Source organism: Oryctolagus cuniculus, chromosome 3 (assembly GCF_964237555.1).
Source record: "Oryctolagus cuniculus chromosome 3, mOryCun1.1, whole genome shotgun sequence".
NCBI classification, from domain to species: domain Eukaryota; kingdom Metazoa; phylum Chordata; class Mammalia; order Lagomorpha; family Leporidae; genus Oryctolagus; species Oryctolagus cuniculus.
This window is the reverse complement of record NC_091434.1, coordinates 183,273,406-183,290,663: the sequence shown is the minus strand read 5'-3', so window position 1 is coordinate 183,290,663 and position 17,258 is coordinate 183,273,406. Positions and strand designations below refer to the sequence as shown.

The 17,258-nt window shown below is 42.0% G+C and overlaps 1 protein-coding gene across 6 annotated transcripts in view; it reads right to left on the bottom strand.

Annotated features, from left to right (window-relative positions):
- BRAF (B-Raf proto-oncogene, serine/threonine kinase) overlaps nucleotides 1-17,258 on the bottom strand; it is a 212,184-nt gene that overhangs the window by 92,695 nt on the left and 102,231 nt on the right. For all 6 annotated transcript variants that reach the window (XM_051835106.2, XM_051835108.2, XM_017338789.3 and 3 more), the window contains 2 exons: nucleotides 1,235-1,338; nucleotides 351-453 (listed from right to left, as the gene is read on the bottom strand). In XM_051835106.2, the coding sequence (XP_051691066.1) occupies nucleotides 351-453; nucleotides 1,235-1,338 (207 nt within the window). The remainder of the gene's footprint in view (nucleotides 1-350; nucleotides 454-1,234; nucleotides 1,339-17,258) is intronic.

Below are 17,258 nucleotides of genomic sequence, written 5' to 3'. Positions count from 1 at the left end.
GCCCCAGCTGGGATTAGAACCTGGGGTGCCGGGGCCGCAGGCGGAGGATTAGCCAAGTGAGCCGCGGCGCCGGCCTCTAGATTAGTTTTAGGACAGGGAGCTGAAAGTACTGAAGGGAAGAGAAAGAGAGAAAGGAGAAAACTTTGGGTTTACAGTTATACTTTTAAAAAGAAGGCATAACTCTTAAAACAAGACTCCTTAATTTAAATACGTTTCTAAAGAACTGATTTTCCACTTAGCTAGAACGTTATTACCAAAATTCTTCAACCACATTTCATACTTCCTAAATAAAAACTTATTCACAATAACTGGAACATGCTTAACATTTCAAAAGATGTGAAGGTACATACAAAGTTATGTGTGGTGAGTGGGACATTCTCTAACACTTCCACATGCAGCTCTTCTCCAGTGAGCCAGGAAATATCAGTGTCCCAGCCAATTGGCTTCTTCTCTCTGAAAAACGTAGACACAAACCTTTCTTGGTTATCACACTTAAAAACCATCATATACCTCATGCTGAAGATATGAAAATTGGTTACTGAGGGGCTAGTAAAAGGGAGGTTTGGCTCCCTGGCCTTCCATCGTTAGAAATTTAAATGGCAATAAATTAATTTTTAAGTTTACCCCAAATAAATGTATCACTCTTGGACAAACAGCAGGGTAAAGAGATGTACTCTTTTCTTCAAGTCAGCTCCAGAAAAGACCTACAACAGCAGAAAATGGTTTGTTCCTGGGGTCAAAAAAATAAAAATAAAAAATCACAGGTATGGACTTTCTATCCATTCAAAGAAAAAGAGTACTCAGGGGGACAACATGCCCCCAAATTTGGATTCAAAACTGGGGGTCCTGGAACAATATTTTCTGAAAGAAAAATAGTTTAACACAAAAGTGTTAATTTTTATAAACCATTCGCTCAACTATGAGTTTGTATTAAAAACAGGGAAGTGGGTAATGGTGCATTAGTCAAATAAATTACATTCTAACTGATTCAAAAAATGTAAGACTCTCAAGCTCCAAATCAAATTACATGATCAGAGTAAAAAATACTACAATCAACTAACTCCTCCAATGGGCCTACGAGATTTCTTCAGGATAATTTAACATTAATATAATATTTTTCAAAAGTGGATTTTCAACTCCTTTAGGTTTGGGTGAATATCCAAGAGAAAATTCCCAACTTCAATGTCTGTTTTTATCTTTTTGAACAAAATTTCACAACACATACAAACCATACCCATCCTGAATTCTGTAAACAGCACAGCATTCTGGGATCAGACCTCTCATCATCAGCGCTTTCTTTAGACTGTCTCGAACCGTAACTCCACATCTTGCAGGTACCTATGGTATCACAAATATGTGGTAAGAGATAAAGGCAATAGGTCACATTTTTCTACATAATTTAAAAACTCAGTAATTTACCTTTATAATACAACACCTTTTAAATTTCATATGGATTATGAAACAAACATAATTTTTATAGTTAATATTAAAAGAAAATTATAACCCAAGCACCGATTATTATTCACCAACTTAAAGCAAATTTGACTTGTCTTTAATTATTAAAATAAAATGCTTTAAATATATAAAAATGAGAAAATAAATATTGTTCACTATAATACAACCTCCAAAAAAATGAATCTATGGCTAACAAATAACAGATGTCAACATTTAAAGCAAAATCAATTTTGATCCAATACTGTTAAAATCTGAAAACCGTATAATCCTTCAATTACACTGATGAGTCCTTCAGAGACATCTTAAAGACCCTAAACACTGCACAAAGACAAGACTTGTCTTAATATTTACAATTTATATTTGTTATGTTATTGCCTAGCGCTCCTATTTCCTCTGGAAATCTGCCCTTTTCTAGAAATCCACAAAGTAGTAGAAAAGCTATCGTTTAAGCTTCCATTCTTTTCTAATTGTACATGATGTAAAACTGCTAATTGGTTTCCCATAGCCTGGCAACAGCAACTGGACCAGAGCTAGATACATAACCCAAACAATACCTGAATTATTATGTAAACTGAAACATGAACACTGGTTGAGAGAAATTCTTGCTTCTATGTAGTGACAGTGTGCCAAGAGAATAAAAATTTGGAAATCTTAGTGGCCATCTGCTTCAGTGTACTAAGAAAATCTGAATACGAATGAAGCTAACGTGGGGAGAAGCAGAGATGACATGGGGAGTAAGGCAGGAAGGGGCCTAGGAAAGAGAGAGAGAATGTATCTATTAGAAGTTACCCTATCCTGAACTTTTTACCAGCCTTATCTCCAAGCCCCATTTATTCCTTGTAACTAGTGGTATGGACTAAAGTGAGGCAGCAGGAGTAAACAGAGCATAGCTTTCATGGGGGTGAGTGTTAAGACAGAGGAAGGGAAATGTTAATAAAATTAAATACTCTGTTCATTTAATCATGCAAGAGAGGGGAAAACGAAGTACAGGTAAGTATGACAGCTGAACTGAACAGTATAAAGAAGGGCAAACAATGAGAAAGCCTAACAGGACCTATGTTTAGAAGTAATGAGAAAGGGGCTGGTGTTGTCTTGGAGCAGTTCTGATGCAGCTCTCTGCTAAAGGCCTGGGAAAAGCAGCGGAGGATATCCCAAACGTCTGGGCTGCTGCTACTCACATGGGAGACCCAGATGAAGTTCTTGGCTCCTGGTTTTGGCCTGGATCGGCCCTGGCCATTGTAGCCATCTGAGGAAGGAAACAGCAGATAGAAGATCTCTGACTGTCTCACCCTCCCTCTCTCTTTCAAATAAATAAATCTCAAAAAAAAAAAAAAAAAAAAAAAGATGAGGCAAATTTTATCTCAATATAACCAATATAACTAACCACCAAGGGAAAATTTGTTATGAGGGAGGTGGAGTCATCATTAAAAGTGTTCAAGAAGAGGCTGGATTGGTATAGTTGATCCTCATGATTTGTAGGGTCTTTGATTTGCCTACTTGCTAACATTTACTTATAACTCCAAAATACGCTCAGCGTTTCCAGGGAGAATAGAACAGCAGTAACAACTCCAAGCCACCTGATCCATGCATCCTCCCAGCTGACGTTGAACCAGGTGAGGGTCTTCTTGTTTGAATTTTAACATTATAAACAAGTACCCTATTGACAGTTTATTTAATTTTTATGTTTTCTGCACTTTGGTGCTTTTAGTTGGTAATTCGGCTGTTTAAAATGGCTTCCGTGAACACTGCTTAAGTCCTGTGTAGTACTTCTAAGAAAATAACAGGCCTGGGGAAGAGAGTACGTGTGTTCAACACCAATGAATCAACAACATACATTAAATAAGGCGTCTCAGACAGAAAGACTCATAAAAGAAGTTTATATATTGGTTAAGAAGCTCTCAGGAACTTATTGTATTTTGAGTTCATGGGATTCGGGGCTGATCAAGGGAAAAAAAGCTATGACCACAAGGTGGCGTGTATGAGCTTCCGGTGACAGATGAGCCGGTCCAGAGGCTGAAGTGGAGGGACCACTACCACCTGAAACAGGAAGACAGGAACAGGAGAGGAGTCTCCTGTGTCTAAGTGAGGTCTCTGAACAGCCTGAAGTGGAAGAGCTCCAAAGGGCAACAGCAGCTTGCGGTTTTTATGGCCCTAGAATTGATTTTACCTGTGGCTAGCAGATAAAGTTGTTTTGTAGTTTACAACATAGGTAGGCTCTCAATGGTTAAAAATATGCTTATCAGAATTATATTTAAAACAATTAAGTGTGCAAATATTAAGCTTGGTGCAAACACATTTTTAAGCAAACAGGTCCTAACTGCTACAAAGACATAAACTATTTAGGACCCAAAATACAGAGAGCATCCTGGTTTCACCCTGTATTTCCTGTAGAAGCAATAATCCACTACTTACTAGTAAATTTATAGAACTGGGAATAATGATAATTGGCTGTACCTTCCAGAAATAATAAATGGAACGGAAAGCTCATTCCTGCCCTTTGCCACTCACTCATCTTCTGTCTGCGCTAATGCAACACTTCCTTACAGGCAACAGCGTCTTTCTATTCCATGTTACGACAGAAATCCTTCTGAACAAGGTATTCATAACCTGTGTGCGCACGCATGCATGAAAGACTTCTGAGAATCTGATGAAAGACACAGGTGTTCTCTTTCAAGCACAAATGGTCTAGATGGTTTACACAACCTGAAGCTCATGTATATAGATTGCTGAGGGTCCACCAAACTCAGCATTGACTCAAATCTAATGTATAATCTTACATTTCACCACTATGCTTAGAACTCCTCTATTGTTTATAGGATAAAATTTAAGTTCCACAATGTGACATAGAAAGTCAGCAGTGACCTAGAAGTATCTATCCCTCAATCTCTGGTAATTTCCTTCAAGCACTCCAGTAATGCAATTCAAATATGTTTATGCTCCTTCATAATTCTCTGCACATGCCAATTTCAAGTTGTATGTGTATTTCATCAGCAGGCAAAATTCTGGTTTTCTACTCTATAGCCAAGGCAAATCCACCAACCAGTCCTTCTTCATTCCACTTTTGTAGGTTGACATTTTATAATATTTGCTCCTTTATCATAGCATTCATGCCACAGATTGACTAATGGAACAGAATACAAAGATCAAAACAGACTCTAATACATAAAGGAATATTTGACTAAGTGTGGGGAGCAAACCGGACTATACTGTTACTCGAATTAGGACTTATTCTATGCATCTGCTCTCCCACAATATGGCGCTGGGAGAGAAGTAAACAGCTTTCGCACAGCTGCCTCCAGTTCAACCAATTAACTGTAGGACTTGCTACTGATTGGAGAGCAGCGTACTCGGCGTGTGGGCAGCCGAGTTGGGATTGGCGGAGGAGGACTATAAAGGAGGAGAGAGACGGCATGCACCAGGAACATCTATGGGGAACATCTAAGGAACACCCGTGCAGCCCCCGAGAAGAGCCGGCCGGCGGTGTGCCGCTCCCCTGCGGAAGTGGGGAATGTGGCCAGGGGGAACTGCCCTTCCACGGAGGTGGAAGGGATAGTAGCCAACCCGGGAAGAACCAGCAGCAAACCCGGGGAGGGCCGAGCAGCAGAAAGAACAGCGCAGGGTCCTGTGTCGTTCCTCCACGAAGAGGGGGAGCGACATAATGGTGCCGTGACTCGGATATGAAGCCTAGGCAGGGCTTAGTGTCGTTCCTCCATGAAGAGGGGGAGCGACATAATGGTGCCGTGACTCGGATAGGAAACCTAGCTCGGATAGGAAACCTAGGACGGATATGAAACTTAGGAGGGAAGAAACGGGAAGAACTGGGAAAATATCGGAGAGAGAAACTAGCAAACAGCCTAGGGAAATTACCGGAGAGAGAGACTAGCAAACAGCCTAGGGAAAAGCCGGACGAAAAGGGTGCCGGAAGAAGCTATTGAAAGCCTAGGCATAGACTCGAAACAGCCTAGGGAAAAGCCGGACGAAAAAGGAGCCGGAAGAAGCTATTGAAAGCCTAGGCATAGATTCGGATACGGACTACGGGGGGAAGCTGGGAGAAATCTCTAAGGTCGAAAGCGAAAGTGAAAGCTAGAACAAACAGACTCGGATGCGGACTGTGGGGAGAGGCCAGGAGAAATGAGGGAGGAATATCGTTGGAGGAAAGCTTGGGGAAACATACCGGGTAGAGAAAACTGTTAGGGAAATTGAAGCCGCGGGGGGCAGGCCGAGGCGGAAACGAAAGCCACTTTGGGATTCTCAAGTTAGCCCGGGAATAGGGGGCGAAAAGTTGAAACCAGAAGCTGAGACGTAAGCCAGATTGGGATCCGTCTGATTAGCCCGGGGAGCAAAGGACGGGAAGCCAAATCATGGGGCGGAGACGTACGCTGGGTTGAATTCGCCAGGCTAGCCCGGGGAACTTGGATTGAATGCTAGTGGTGGAGACGCAAGCTACGCTGTGTTACTCGCGGAAGCCGCCGCGTGCAGAGAGAGCACGGGGCGTGAATAGATAGGGAACGCTGGCGTAGGCCGTGGTTCAGACGCGAAAGGGTTAAGCGTGGAGACCGCGGAGCGCGCAAAGCCGAGCCGCGCAAAGCCGGGAAGCTGCACAGATGAGAGAGGCGCGCGGGCTGAAGCGGCGCAGAGCCGGGAACCCGCCGGCGCGGCGAGGTGCCGGAAAGCTGCGGGGATAAGAGAAACAGAAGTTTGGAAGTGAAGTAAAAGAGAAATGGGAATGCTGGAAGATAGAAGTGAAATGGGAGAGGTAGGAATGCCCGGAGATAGAGAAATAGAGAAAAATAAGGCCTCCCCTCAACATGCCAATTAGAAGGCTTGGATTCGGTCTGCCCGATTAGTGAGGCGATGAGCACCTGGGCGGCTAGCCGCAGGTCACCGAAGACAGGCACGAATTAACATCAGTAAAGCTTCCCCACAATGCAACAATTAGGAGGCTTGGATTCGGTCTGCCTGATTTAAGGCGGTAAGCGCCAGCAAAGCTCGACCAGAGTATGAGCCGCAGGTCACCGAAGACAGGCACGAATTAACATCAGTAAAGCTTCCCCACAATGCAACAATTAGGAGGCTTGGATTCGGTCTGCCTGATTTAAGGCGGTAAGCGCCAGCAAAGCTCGACCAGAGTATGAGCTGCAGGTCACCGAAGATAGGCACAAACCAACACTAATAAGTCTCCCCCACAATACGGCAATGAGAAGGCTTGGATTCGGTTTGCCTGATAGGTTTTGTAAACACCTGCAGGCAGTTCTAGCAGAGCAGAGCATGCGCTGCAGGGCACCGAACACAGGCACGCATCAGCGCCTAAAAACCTCCTCACAATGGCGAAGAGAGGACCCGGATTCGGTTTTCCTGATTGATAGGACTTGTAAGAGCCTGTGGCAACTCTAGCAAGTAAAGCAGAGTGTGTGCTGCGGGACACCGAAGACAGGCGCGTATCAACGCCAAAAATAAAAAGAAAGGGGGATCTGTGGGGAGCAAACCGGACTAGACTGTTACTCGAATTAGGACTTATTCTATGCATCTGCTCTCCCACAATATGGCGCTGGGAGAGAAGTAAACAGCTTTCGCACAGCTGCCTCCAGTTCAACCAATTAACTGTAGGACTTGCTCCTGATTGGAGAGCAGCGTACTCGGCGTGTGGGCAGCCGAGTTGGGATTGGCGGAGGAGGACTATAAAGGAGGAGAGAGACGGCATGCACCAGGAACATCTATGGGGAACATCTAAGGAACACCCGTGCAGCCCCCGAGAAGAGCCGGCCGGCGGTGTGCCGCTCCCCTGCGGAAGTGGGGAATGTGGCCAGGGGGAACTGCCCTTCCACGGAGGTGGAAGGGATAGTAGCCAACCCGGGAAGAACCAGCAGCAAACCCGGGGAGGGCCGAGCAGCAGAAAGAACAGCGCAGGGTCCTGTGTCGTTCCTCCACGAAGAGGGGGAGCGACATAATGGTGCCGTGACTCGGATATGAAGCCTAGGCAGGGCTTAGTGTCGTTCCTCCATGAAGAGGGGGAGTGACAACTAAGATAAAGGGCACCATCTGAAATAGGGTAAGATGAACTTTTTAATAATTGACGTTGGGACAATTAGAACTCATTTACAAAAGAAGTTCATCCATACTTCCTACTGTATACCAGCATTAGCTCCAAATGGATCAAACACTTAAATGTTGAAAGAGGGAAGTTAAAATAGGAGTAAAAACACATCATAAAAGAACTAGAAGAAAACATAGCTATCCATAACCTTCATGTGAAGAAAGCCTTTATAATTGAAAAATTTAAAGAAAATATTAAATTCAACTACATAAAACTTTAAAAGACTTTAGGATGGCAAAACACACTGTTATGTCAAGTCAAAAGATATATGCAAACTGAAAAATATATTTGCAGCTTATGAAATATTTTGCTGATATACAAACAGCTCCTAAAAAACTGAGATGAAGACCAATAGCCCAAAAGAAAAATGGGCAAAGGATTGAAAAACAGTTCACAGAAATAGAAATGGCCTTCAAATATATAAAAAGGTTTTTGCTTACTTCATTCAGAGTGAAGCAAACAAAAACTAGCATGGTATTTTTCATTTATCAGATTGGAAAAAGACTAAAAATTTGAGAACAAAGCTTTGGGCAAACAGGAATCTCACAATTAAGCAAGACCTATGGGACAAATTTGAAAATAACTGTGAAAATAACAAATTTCACTTTGACCTGGTCAAGTTTACTTCTAGGAATTTATCTCATAGATATAACTGCAATACATAAGAATGACATACGAGCAATGTCATGTACTATAATATTGATTGTATAGCAAAAGTCCAGAAACATCTCAATGCCTACAGGCAGAACGCTGATTAAAAAACTACACTGTATCTATATAAGGGAATTGCAATTACAAATTAAGTACTCTATACAAACAGATTATTTCTAGGAAGGTATATAAAATATAAAAAACAAAATACAGAATGACACAAAGAGTTTCAAAAATTCGTGGAAGGAAAATTAAAAAGATAACTTCAGTGGAAAAAAATTTTTGAAATCCATGCATAGTTTTCTTCATAATACCCACTTCCCATGAATTTGGTGAAGAACCCTAGTATATGTAGTAGGAAGAGGAGTGGAGAAACAGAATATATTTGTATTTGCTTACATCTACATAAAGAAATCTTGAAAACTTGTACACACACACACACACACACACACAACTCTAATAAAGTGCAGGAGTGGAAACCAGTTTTCCTGATGTAAATACCATGTGAAAGCACTACTCATCCAAAAAGGGGAAAAAAAAAAAAAAAGGTGGGGATAGAGGTTGTCTTGTATTTTAAAGCTAGGAAGACGGAAGACATTGTCAAAATAAACCAGGCTTATGTTTTACTCCAAACCTAAAAATTAAATAACCTTGCTTGGACTGTCAAAGCAGCAATGATTTTTCATTTATTTGAAAAGCCACTTAACCTTAACCAAGAGGCAAGAGTCAATGGAATCATCTGAATATTAAATTGCCCAAGGACCTCCCTCTCCCTCTGTTTAACTCTGCCTTTCAAATAAATAAATCTTAAAAAAAAAAAAAAAAAAAGATGGGGGGGGGGCAGATGGACTGTGGTATAGCCAGTAAAGATGCTGCCTGCAGAGCTGGCATCCCATATGGACACCGGTTTGAGTCCTGGAGGCTCCTCTTCTGACCCAGCTCCCAGCTATGGCCTGGAAAAGCAGTAGAAGACAGCCCAAGTCCTTGGGCACCTGCATCTGCGTGGGAGACCCAGAAGAAACTCTTGGCTCCTGGCTTTGGATCAGCCCAGCTCTGGCCATTGCAGCCATTTGGGGAGTGAATCAGCAGATGGAAGACCTCTCTCCTACTCTCTGCCTTTCAAATAAATAAATAAATATTTTTTAGAAATTTGCCAAAGGAGGGCCCGGTGCCATGGCTCACTTGGTTAATCCTCTGCCTGTGGTGCCGGCATCCCATATGGGCGCCGGGTTCTAGTCCTGGTTGCTCCTCTTCCAGTCCAGCTCACTGCTGTGGCCTAGGAGGGCAGTGGAGGATGGCCCAAGTGCTTGGGCCCCCCACACCTGCATGGGAGACCAGGAAGAAGCTCCTGGCTTCGGATTGGCGCAGCACTGGCCGTGGTGGCCATTTGCGGAGTGAACCAACAGAAGGAAGACCTTTCTCTCTGTCTCTCTGTCTTAAAAAAAACAAAAACAAAAACAAACCTCCACCTACCACATAAAAAAATTCCCAAAGGAAAATGGACACCAAAATAAAAATGTTTCCAAGAATGAAAACTTTCAAATCTCAGTTTTTAAAGTGAATTAAAATTATTTTTTACTAATGGGTTCATGATTTCATTACATTCTTTGGTAAATGTTTAAAAATTTTCATAAAAACATGTTTTCAAAAACTAAGTTGTTTCTAAAATTTCAGTGGCAATTAAAATTGCTACACATTTAATTATTTAACCTAGTGTGTTAATTTGGTAGTTCAAATTTTACAATGCAGACTATTATATGCTTTAACTGAACATCATGATACAATAAGATCATATATAGCTGGCACCGCGGCTCACTAGGCTAATCCTCCGCCTAGCGGCGCTGGCACACCGGGTTCTAGTCCCGGTCAGGATTCCGGATGCTGTCCCGGTTGCCCTTCTTCCAGGACAGCTCTCTGCTGTGGCCCGGGAGTGCAGTGGAGGATGGCCCAAGTGCTTGGGCCCTGCACCCCATGGGAGACCAGGAGAAGCACCTGGCTCCTGCCGTTGGATCAGCGCAGTGCACCGGCCGCGGCGGCCATTGGAGGGTGAACCAACGGCAAAGGAAGACCTTTCTCTCTCTGTCTCTCTTTCTCACTGTCCATTCTGCCTGTCAAAAAAACAAACAAACAAACAAACAAAAAACTAAAAAAAAAATGCAAAAAAAAAAAGGATCATATATAAACTGGCATAAAAACATACATGCCAATATATGGGTTCTGAACATGAATCTGTATATACAGGCTGCCACATCAATCACAATACTGTTTTTAAGGAAAATCTGACAGGATTTGCTTATAACATGTTCTTATTAAAGTAAAAAGAGGCTGCCCACACTACAAAAAACAAACAAAACAAACAAAAACAACTGTACAATGCACTTCTCTTTCTCCTACTGTGGTGCAAGTCCTTAGAGAACTTGTAGCTTTTCTATCTCTAGATGAAATAAACTTGGCTACTTTCTCTTTCCTGTCCAATTTTTATTGTTAGAGTATTGTTTAATAACCTTTATTCTTCTTCTTGCTCCAAATCATCGGTATTTTGTCCATGCATTAGCACAGAATGCTACTTATAAAGTCAATTTTTTTCTCCAAAAAGATGCACAAAAGGCAACAACCACATGAAAAGATACTTGATATCATTGGCTACAAAGGTAAGCACAATGACATGCTGCGTCACATTCGATAGCATGGTGATAATAAAAAGACAAATACTGAACAAACAGTAGTGAGGATGTAGAGAAATAGAACTCTTAGTGACAAAGTAAAATGGCACAGCCATTTTTGGAAAACATCTGGCAGTTGTTTCCCATGAACTAAAAACTTTTACAAAAATGTTCATTCCATTATTCACAATCCCCAAAAAGTGGAAACACAAATAGCCACAAGAAAGTATAAATAAAATGGTATGTGGCCGGCGCCGCAGCTCACTAGGCTAATCCTCCGCCTTGTGGCGCCGGCACACCGGGTTCTAGTCCTGGTCGGGGCGCCGGATTCTGTCCCGGTTGCCCCTCTTCCAGGCCAGCTCTCTGCTGTGGCCAGGGAGTGCAGTGGAGGATGGCCCAAGTGCTTGCGCCCTGCACCCCATGGGAGACCAGGATAAGTACCTGGCTCCTGCCTTCGGATCAGCGCGGTGGCCATTGGAGGGTGAACCAACGGCAAAGGAAGACCTTTCTCTCTGTCTCTCTCTCTCACTGTCCACTCTGCCTGTCAAAAAAATAAAGTAAAAATAAATGGTATGTATACTCATATATCCAATGGGATATTACAGTCATAAAAAGCAGTGAAGGAACCCTGGACACAAGGTCACAAAGAACACATTAAGTGGTGTGGTTCCATTTACATGAAATACTCAGAACAGGCAAATCCACACGCAGAAACCAGCCTAGGGCTGTGAGGACATGGCAGAAATGGCACAGGGTTTCTTCCTGGAGTGATGAAATGTTCCAAAACTAATTGTGCGATGGTTGCCTAACTGTGTGAACAGACTACAAGAATCACTGCACACTTGAAATGGGTGAACTGAAGGGTATTTTAATTATGCTTCAATAAACATGTTAAAACATGTTAGCATTATGAGCTCGAGAAGGCACTCTGAGGACAAGTCATCTTTCAGGTAACTGGGTGAGTCTCATCTATTCTGCTTAAAATTTTACTGTTGGGAAACAAATGTACAGAAAAATACACATGATACACATGCAAGAGGGTAACCAAAGGCTCAATATACTTTATGTCTTACTAGATTGCTCACTGTTCTAGTCAGGTTTTTCATTACAACAATAAAGCAACTAATTTTATTAAAAGAAAAAGTTTATTTAGCTTACAGTTTTGGAGGTTCAAGTCCAAGATTGGGCAGCTCCATTGGCTGGGCATCTGGTGAGAGTGGTAGATGACAATGGTAGAAAATGTGTGGAAGAAGACTGCATGGCAAGCCAAGAAGCAGAGAAGCTGGGCCCAATTCAGGCTTTTATAGCCAATCCTCTTAAGAGAATCATCTCACAAAGACACATCCCCCAAAGACCTAAGGCCTTCCTACCGCGCCTACCCCTGAACTACCCTAATTAACTGAACCTTTAGGACTATTTATTACTTTGTGGTTTAAGTATCTGCATGAGCTAGAAGGCAAAATCATAGTCTAACTATAGTACTAACATTTAAAAAAAACTTAATTTCAATGTTAGGATCTCATGGAAAAAGGAAGTCTCATGCAATTTTGAGAATCAAGCATTTTTCTAATTTTAAGGTATTACAGAGTTTCTACTGTGTGTATTCTATGAATCAATAATTGTATCTAGGTTTTTAACCTATAAAGATATTCCATGGGCCAGCGTTGTGGTATAGCAGGTTGGGCCACTGCCTGCAGTGCTGGCATCCTGTATGGGCACCAATTTGGGTCCTGACTGCTCCCTGCTGATGTGCCTAGGAAGGCAGCAGAGCACAGCCAAGTCCTTGGGCCCCTGCACCATGGGGGAGACCTGGAGGAGGCTCCTGGCTCTGGCCTGGCCCAGCACCAGCCATTGTGGCCATCTGAGGAGTGAACCAGCAGAGGGGAAGATCTCTCTCTCTCTCTCTGTAATTATGCCTTTCAAACAAATAAAATAAATCTTAAAAAAAATACACCAGTGTTTCAGGACGAATATGTTCAAATGTATACTACAGCACTACCTCTCTGCTCTTCCATGTAGATTTTAGAATCAGCTTATCACATGGGGAGGGGATGATGAGTCAAGGCCCTTTTTACAGAAGCTGTAGAATTTACAGATTTGGGAAGAAATATATATAGGAAAATGACCAGAAATAAAGTAATTTTTAATTTATTATTTTAAAACGTTTTAAATAAAGCTGTATACTTTTCTTCAAAAGGTGTTTTTCATCTTTGTATTATTTTGTTACTATTATCAATGATAGATCTTCTTAAATAAAATCACTTGCAAATAATGAGTTTTGTTTCAAATCTTCATTTTGCATTGATCAGAATATTCAATGTCATCTTGGGTATGTGACAGTGGTAGGCATATTTTTCTTGCCTGTTTCCAATTTTAATGAAAATGAAAACTAATGTTTCTTAAACATATTTGGTATGACATCCTTTATCGACTTGGTTTTTTTATTCCAACAGTTCACACAATTCTTTTTCTATTCACAAGAGTACTGACTCCTGTCCAACGTCTTGTTCATTTTATCTAGAGATGCTCCGACGGTGCTTCTCCTTTCATGTCAGTGTGAACCTCACTGCTTTTCGAAAATGGATGCAGGGCAGATGTTTGGTGCAGGGGTTATGATGTCACTTGGGACAGCCACCTGCACTGCAGTGCTTGGGTTTGAGTCCCGGTTTCTCCACCGCTTCCAGCTTCCTGCTAACGCACACCCTGGGAAGTAGCACAGGACAGCTCAATGGGCCTTGCCACCCATGTGGGAGACCCAGACTGAGTTCTGATGTTCTGGCTTCTCCAGCTGCTATGAAGAAATTTTTTAGTTACCTAATTCTAATTCTTTTGAACATAGTTTCTTCCCTTGGTACTCTGTAAACAGTTTCGATTCATTTGGTTATGCCCATTATGGATTCAAATTATTTCTCCAACTCGGGGCGTGTGCTTCCCAAATCTACAGACTCACGTCACTGGTACACAGCAGCAATTATTTCTCTGAACTTTGCTCTACTCCTGCATTTCTAGTCTTACCTCTGGAACCCACCTGAAGCATACAATGAAAATGCTCATCCTTTCATACCTCTTAATCCCCTTTACACTGTCTTTTTTTTTTTTTTTTTTTGGACAGGCAGAGTGGACAGTGAGAGAGAGAGAGAGACAGAGAGAAAGGTCTTCCTTTTTGCCGTTGGTTCACCCTCCAATGGCCACCGCGCTGCGGCTGGTGCACCGTGCTGATCCGAAGCCAGGAGCCAGGTACTTATCCTGGTCTCCATGGGGTGCAGGGCCCAAGCACTTGGGCCATCCTCCACTGCACTCCCGGGCCACAGCAGAGAGCTGGCCTGGAAGAGGGGCAACCGGGACAGCATCCGGCGCCCCGACCGGGACTAGAACCCGGTGTGCCGGCGCCGCTAGGCGGAGGATTAGCCTAGTGAGCTGCAGCGCCGGCTTACACTTTCTTTCTTTGCTCTTCACAATATCCCAGTCCTACCACTGGTTGGGTTTAATCTGCTTTTTACTTCATCCACTGAGATTTTAAATAAAGTATTTTAATTTCTACACAGTATTTTAACACTTGCTCTGTAATTTGCTGTAACTAGATGAACATACTGAGATTCTCTTAAAGTACTACTTACTGCTTTCTCAAATTAATATGAAGTATATTCATTACTATTTCCCTAGTGACAACTGTTTCTATTGAACCTTCTATTTTCTTTATCCTATATTGCTTCAATGATTCCAACTCTATTATGAAAAAGTTCGAACACACACAGGAAAATTTGAAGGAATGGTAAAATTAACATTAAAATTCTACTTAGCTCTAAAATTACTTTTTCATGTTTATTTTCTCTATGTTTTATTATCAAACACAGTATTTGAAAGTACGTTCCAAAGTAATTAAGACATGTATCACAACAGGGCGGGCACCACATTGGAAGGGCACAGGAGAAGCCCCGCGAGCACTAGGAATGCCGTGCATCGTGGTCTGTGTGGAAGTCACTGACCTGGCCACTCCAGACGTGCACACTTTACTGCATCTGAACTCTACCTCACGACAGTAGAAAAAGAAAGCAGACGTCATCATGACCTCTCACCCTTACACATTCAAGTATGTACTACTGAAACCATCACTCCACACAATTACACTATCATCTCCACACATAAGAAATAGAGTAATTCCATAATGTCTAATATTCAATGTTCAAAATTTTCTCAAGTCCCAAGAATGCCTTAAGTTCTTCCCCAACCCCAGTCTTAAACTAGGAGCATGAGTTGCATTTTGTTGTTACACGTCTTCAGTCTTGTTAGTGTAGAATAACCTCCAGCTTTTTCATCCTCCACAACTCTGACTTATCAAAGAGCCCAGGCCTGCTGTTTTACAGGGCGTCCACATTCTGAAATTGTCTGTTTCCTCACAGTGCTTAGCTTTGTCCTCCATCTCATATCTTTTCTAAAACAGAAAACCCAGAAGCTTAACATTTAACATAGTCATTCCCAGGACGAATAAGTCATAGATGATGTCATTCCGAGTTTTAAATTTTAAGACCACCTAGAAACTCTACTTAGTTCATTCGTAGGATTATAAGCGCTACTTTAAGTCCTCTAACTCAGTAATAATAATAGAATATTTCCTTGTATGGTTTACAGCTTGTGATTGTCTCTGTGATTCTACGAGACCTAGATGGGCTAAGGAGGACGGACATTATGTCTGCCCAGTGCTGTTATCAATCTAGGACCAGTTATGCTAATTATTAGCTTAAGGGTTGGACAATGCAGGTAGTATAAATGTGAATCCCAGGGGATGGCATTGTGGCATAGTAGCCTAAGCCTTTGTCTGCATTGCCTGCATCCCATGTGTGTGCTGGTTTCTGTACTTGTACTGGCTGCTCCTCTTCTGATCCAGCTCTCTGGTTATGGCCTGGGAAAGCAGTGGAAGATAGCCCAATTGCTTGGGCCCCTATACCTGCCTGGGAGACCCAGAGGAAGCTCCTGGCTCCTGGCTTCAGATTGGCTCAGCTCTGGCAACTGCTGTTATTTGGAGAGTGAACCAGTGGATGGAAGACCTTTTTTTCTGTCTCTCTAACTCTACCTCTCAAATAAATACATAGGAAAAAAAAAATAAATGTGAACCCCACACTATCAGAAGAACAGAGTTAGTAAGTCACAGGGAAAACTTTAATCTTTATGTAGAGTCCTAGCACAGACAGGTAAGTTTTGTTGTTATGTTTGTTTATGCTGCTAAACAGATTTCTTCCTTTTAACTTCGAAGATAATGCCCCTCACAGACTCAGCTTTATATGATGATCTAAGTTCTAACTACCTTTGCAACAATGGCCAAAAGCCTCGACTTCTGTTCTTACACACGGACACTTGGACCCCTTTGTTACAGAGTGACAAACTGACCACACTGGTTACTACAGCAAAGGTCAGCAAATTTCTTCCATAAAGAACTAAGAATTTCATAGGTCATACAAAAACATACAACTACTTGGGCTCGGTGCTGTGGTGTAGTAGGTTAAGCCTCTACCTGAGGGCACTGGCATCCCATATGGGTGCCGGTTTCAGTCCCAGCTGCTCCACTTCCTATCCAGGACCCTGCTGATGGCCTGGGAAAGCAGTGTAACATGGCCCAAGTGCTTGGAAACCTGTAACCACATTGAAGACCCGGAGAAAGCTCCTGGCTCCTAACTGGCCCAGCTCCATCTATTGCAGCCATTTGGGGACTGAACCAGTGGATGGAAGACCTCTCTCTCTGTCTCTCTCTCTCTCTCTCTCTCTCTGTGCCTCTTAAAAAGACAAAAAATACAACTACTCAACACTGGTGCCACAGCATAAAAATATCCATAGGCAATATGTAAACAGATGAGCTTTGTTGTATTCCAATAATACTTTATTTTTGGATGCTGAAATTTGAACTTCATATAATTTTTTTATGTTACAAAATATTGCCTTCCTTTTATTTTTTTCTTCAAGCATTTAAAAAATAAAAAATCCATTCTTAGTTTGCAGGCTATACACAAACAGGTGGTGGACTGAATTTAGCCTGAGGACTACAGCTCAGTAATGCCTTAACATATCAACACACATATTTCTCTGGCTTTTTATTACCTTCTTTTTTTCACTCTCTGTAGGTTTTTCTTATTTGCTGGTGAGCTCAACTCTACATTTAAATAAATGTATTTTATCCAGTATCTCTAGGTGCGACAGAACTACAATATGGTATACACAGGAGATTTCTTACAACCTAAATAGGCGATATTAGATGTTTCTATATACTGGTACTTTTACTTCTATGAACTAAATTTCCATGTGAAGTACTGGCTTGGAAGACAAAGTACTTGGAAGTTCTGATGGGTATTATCAAAGTGTTTTTTGATGAGCTATGATACTTCACATTTACACACACAACATAG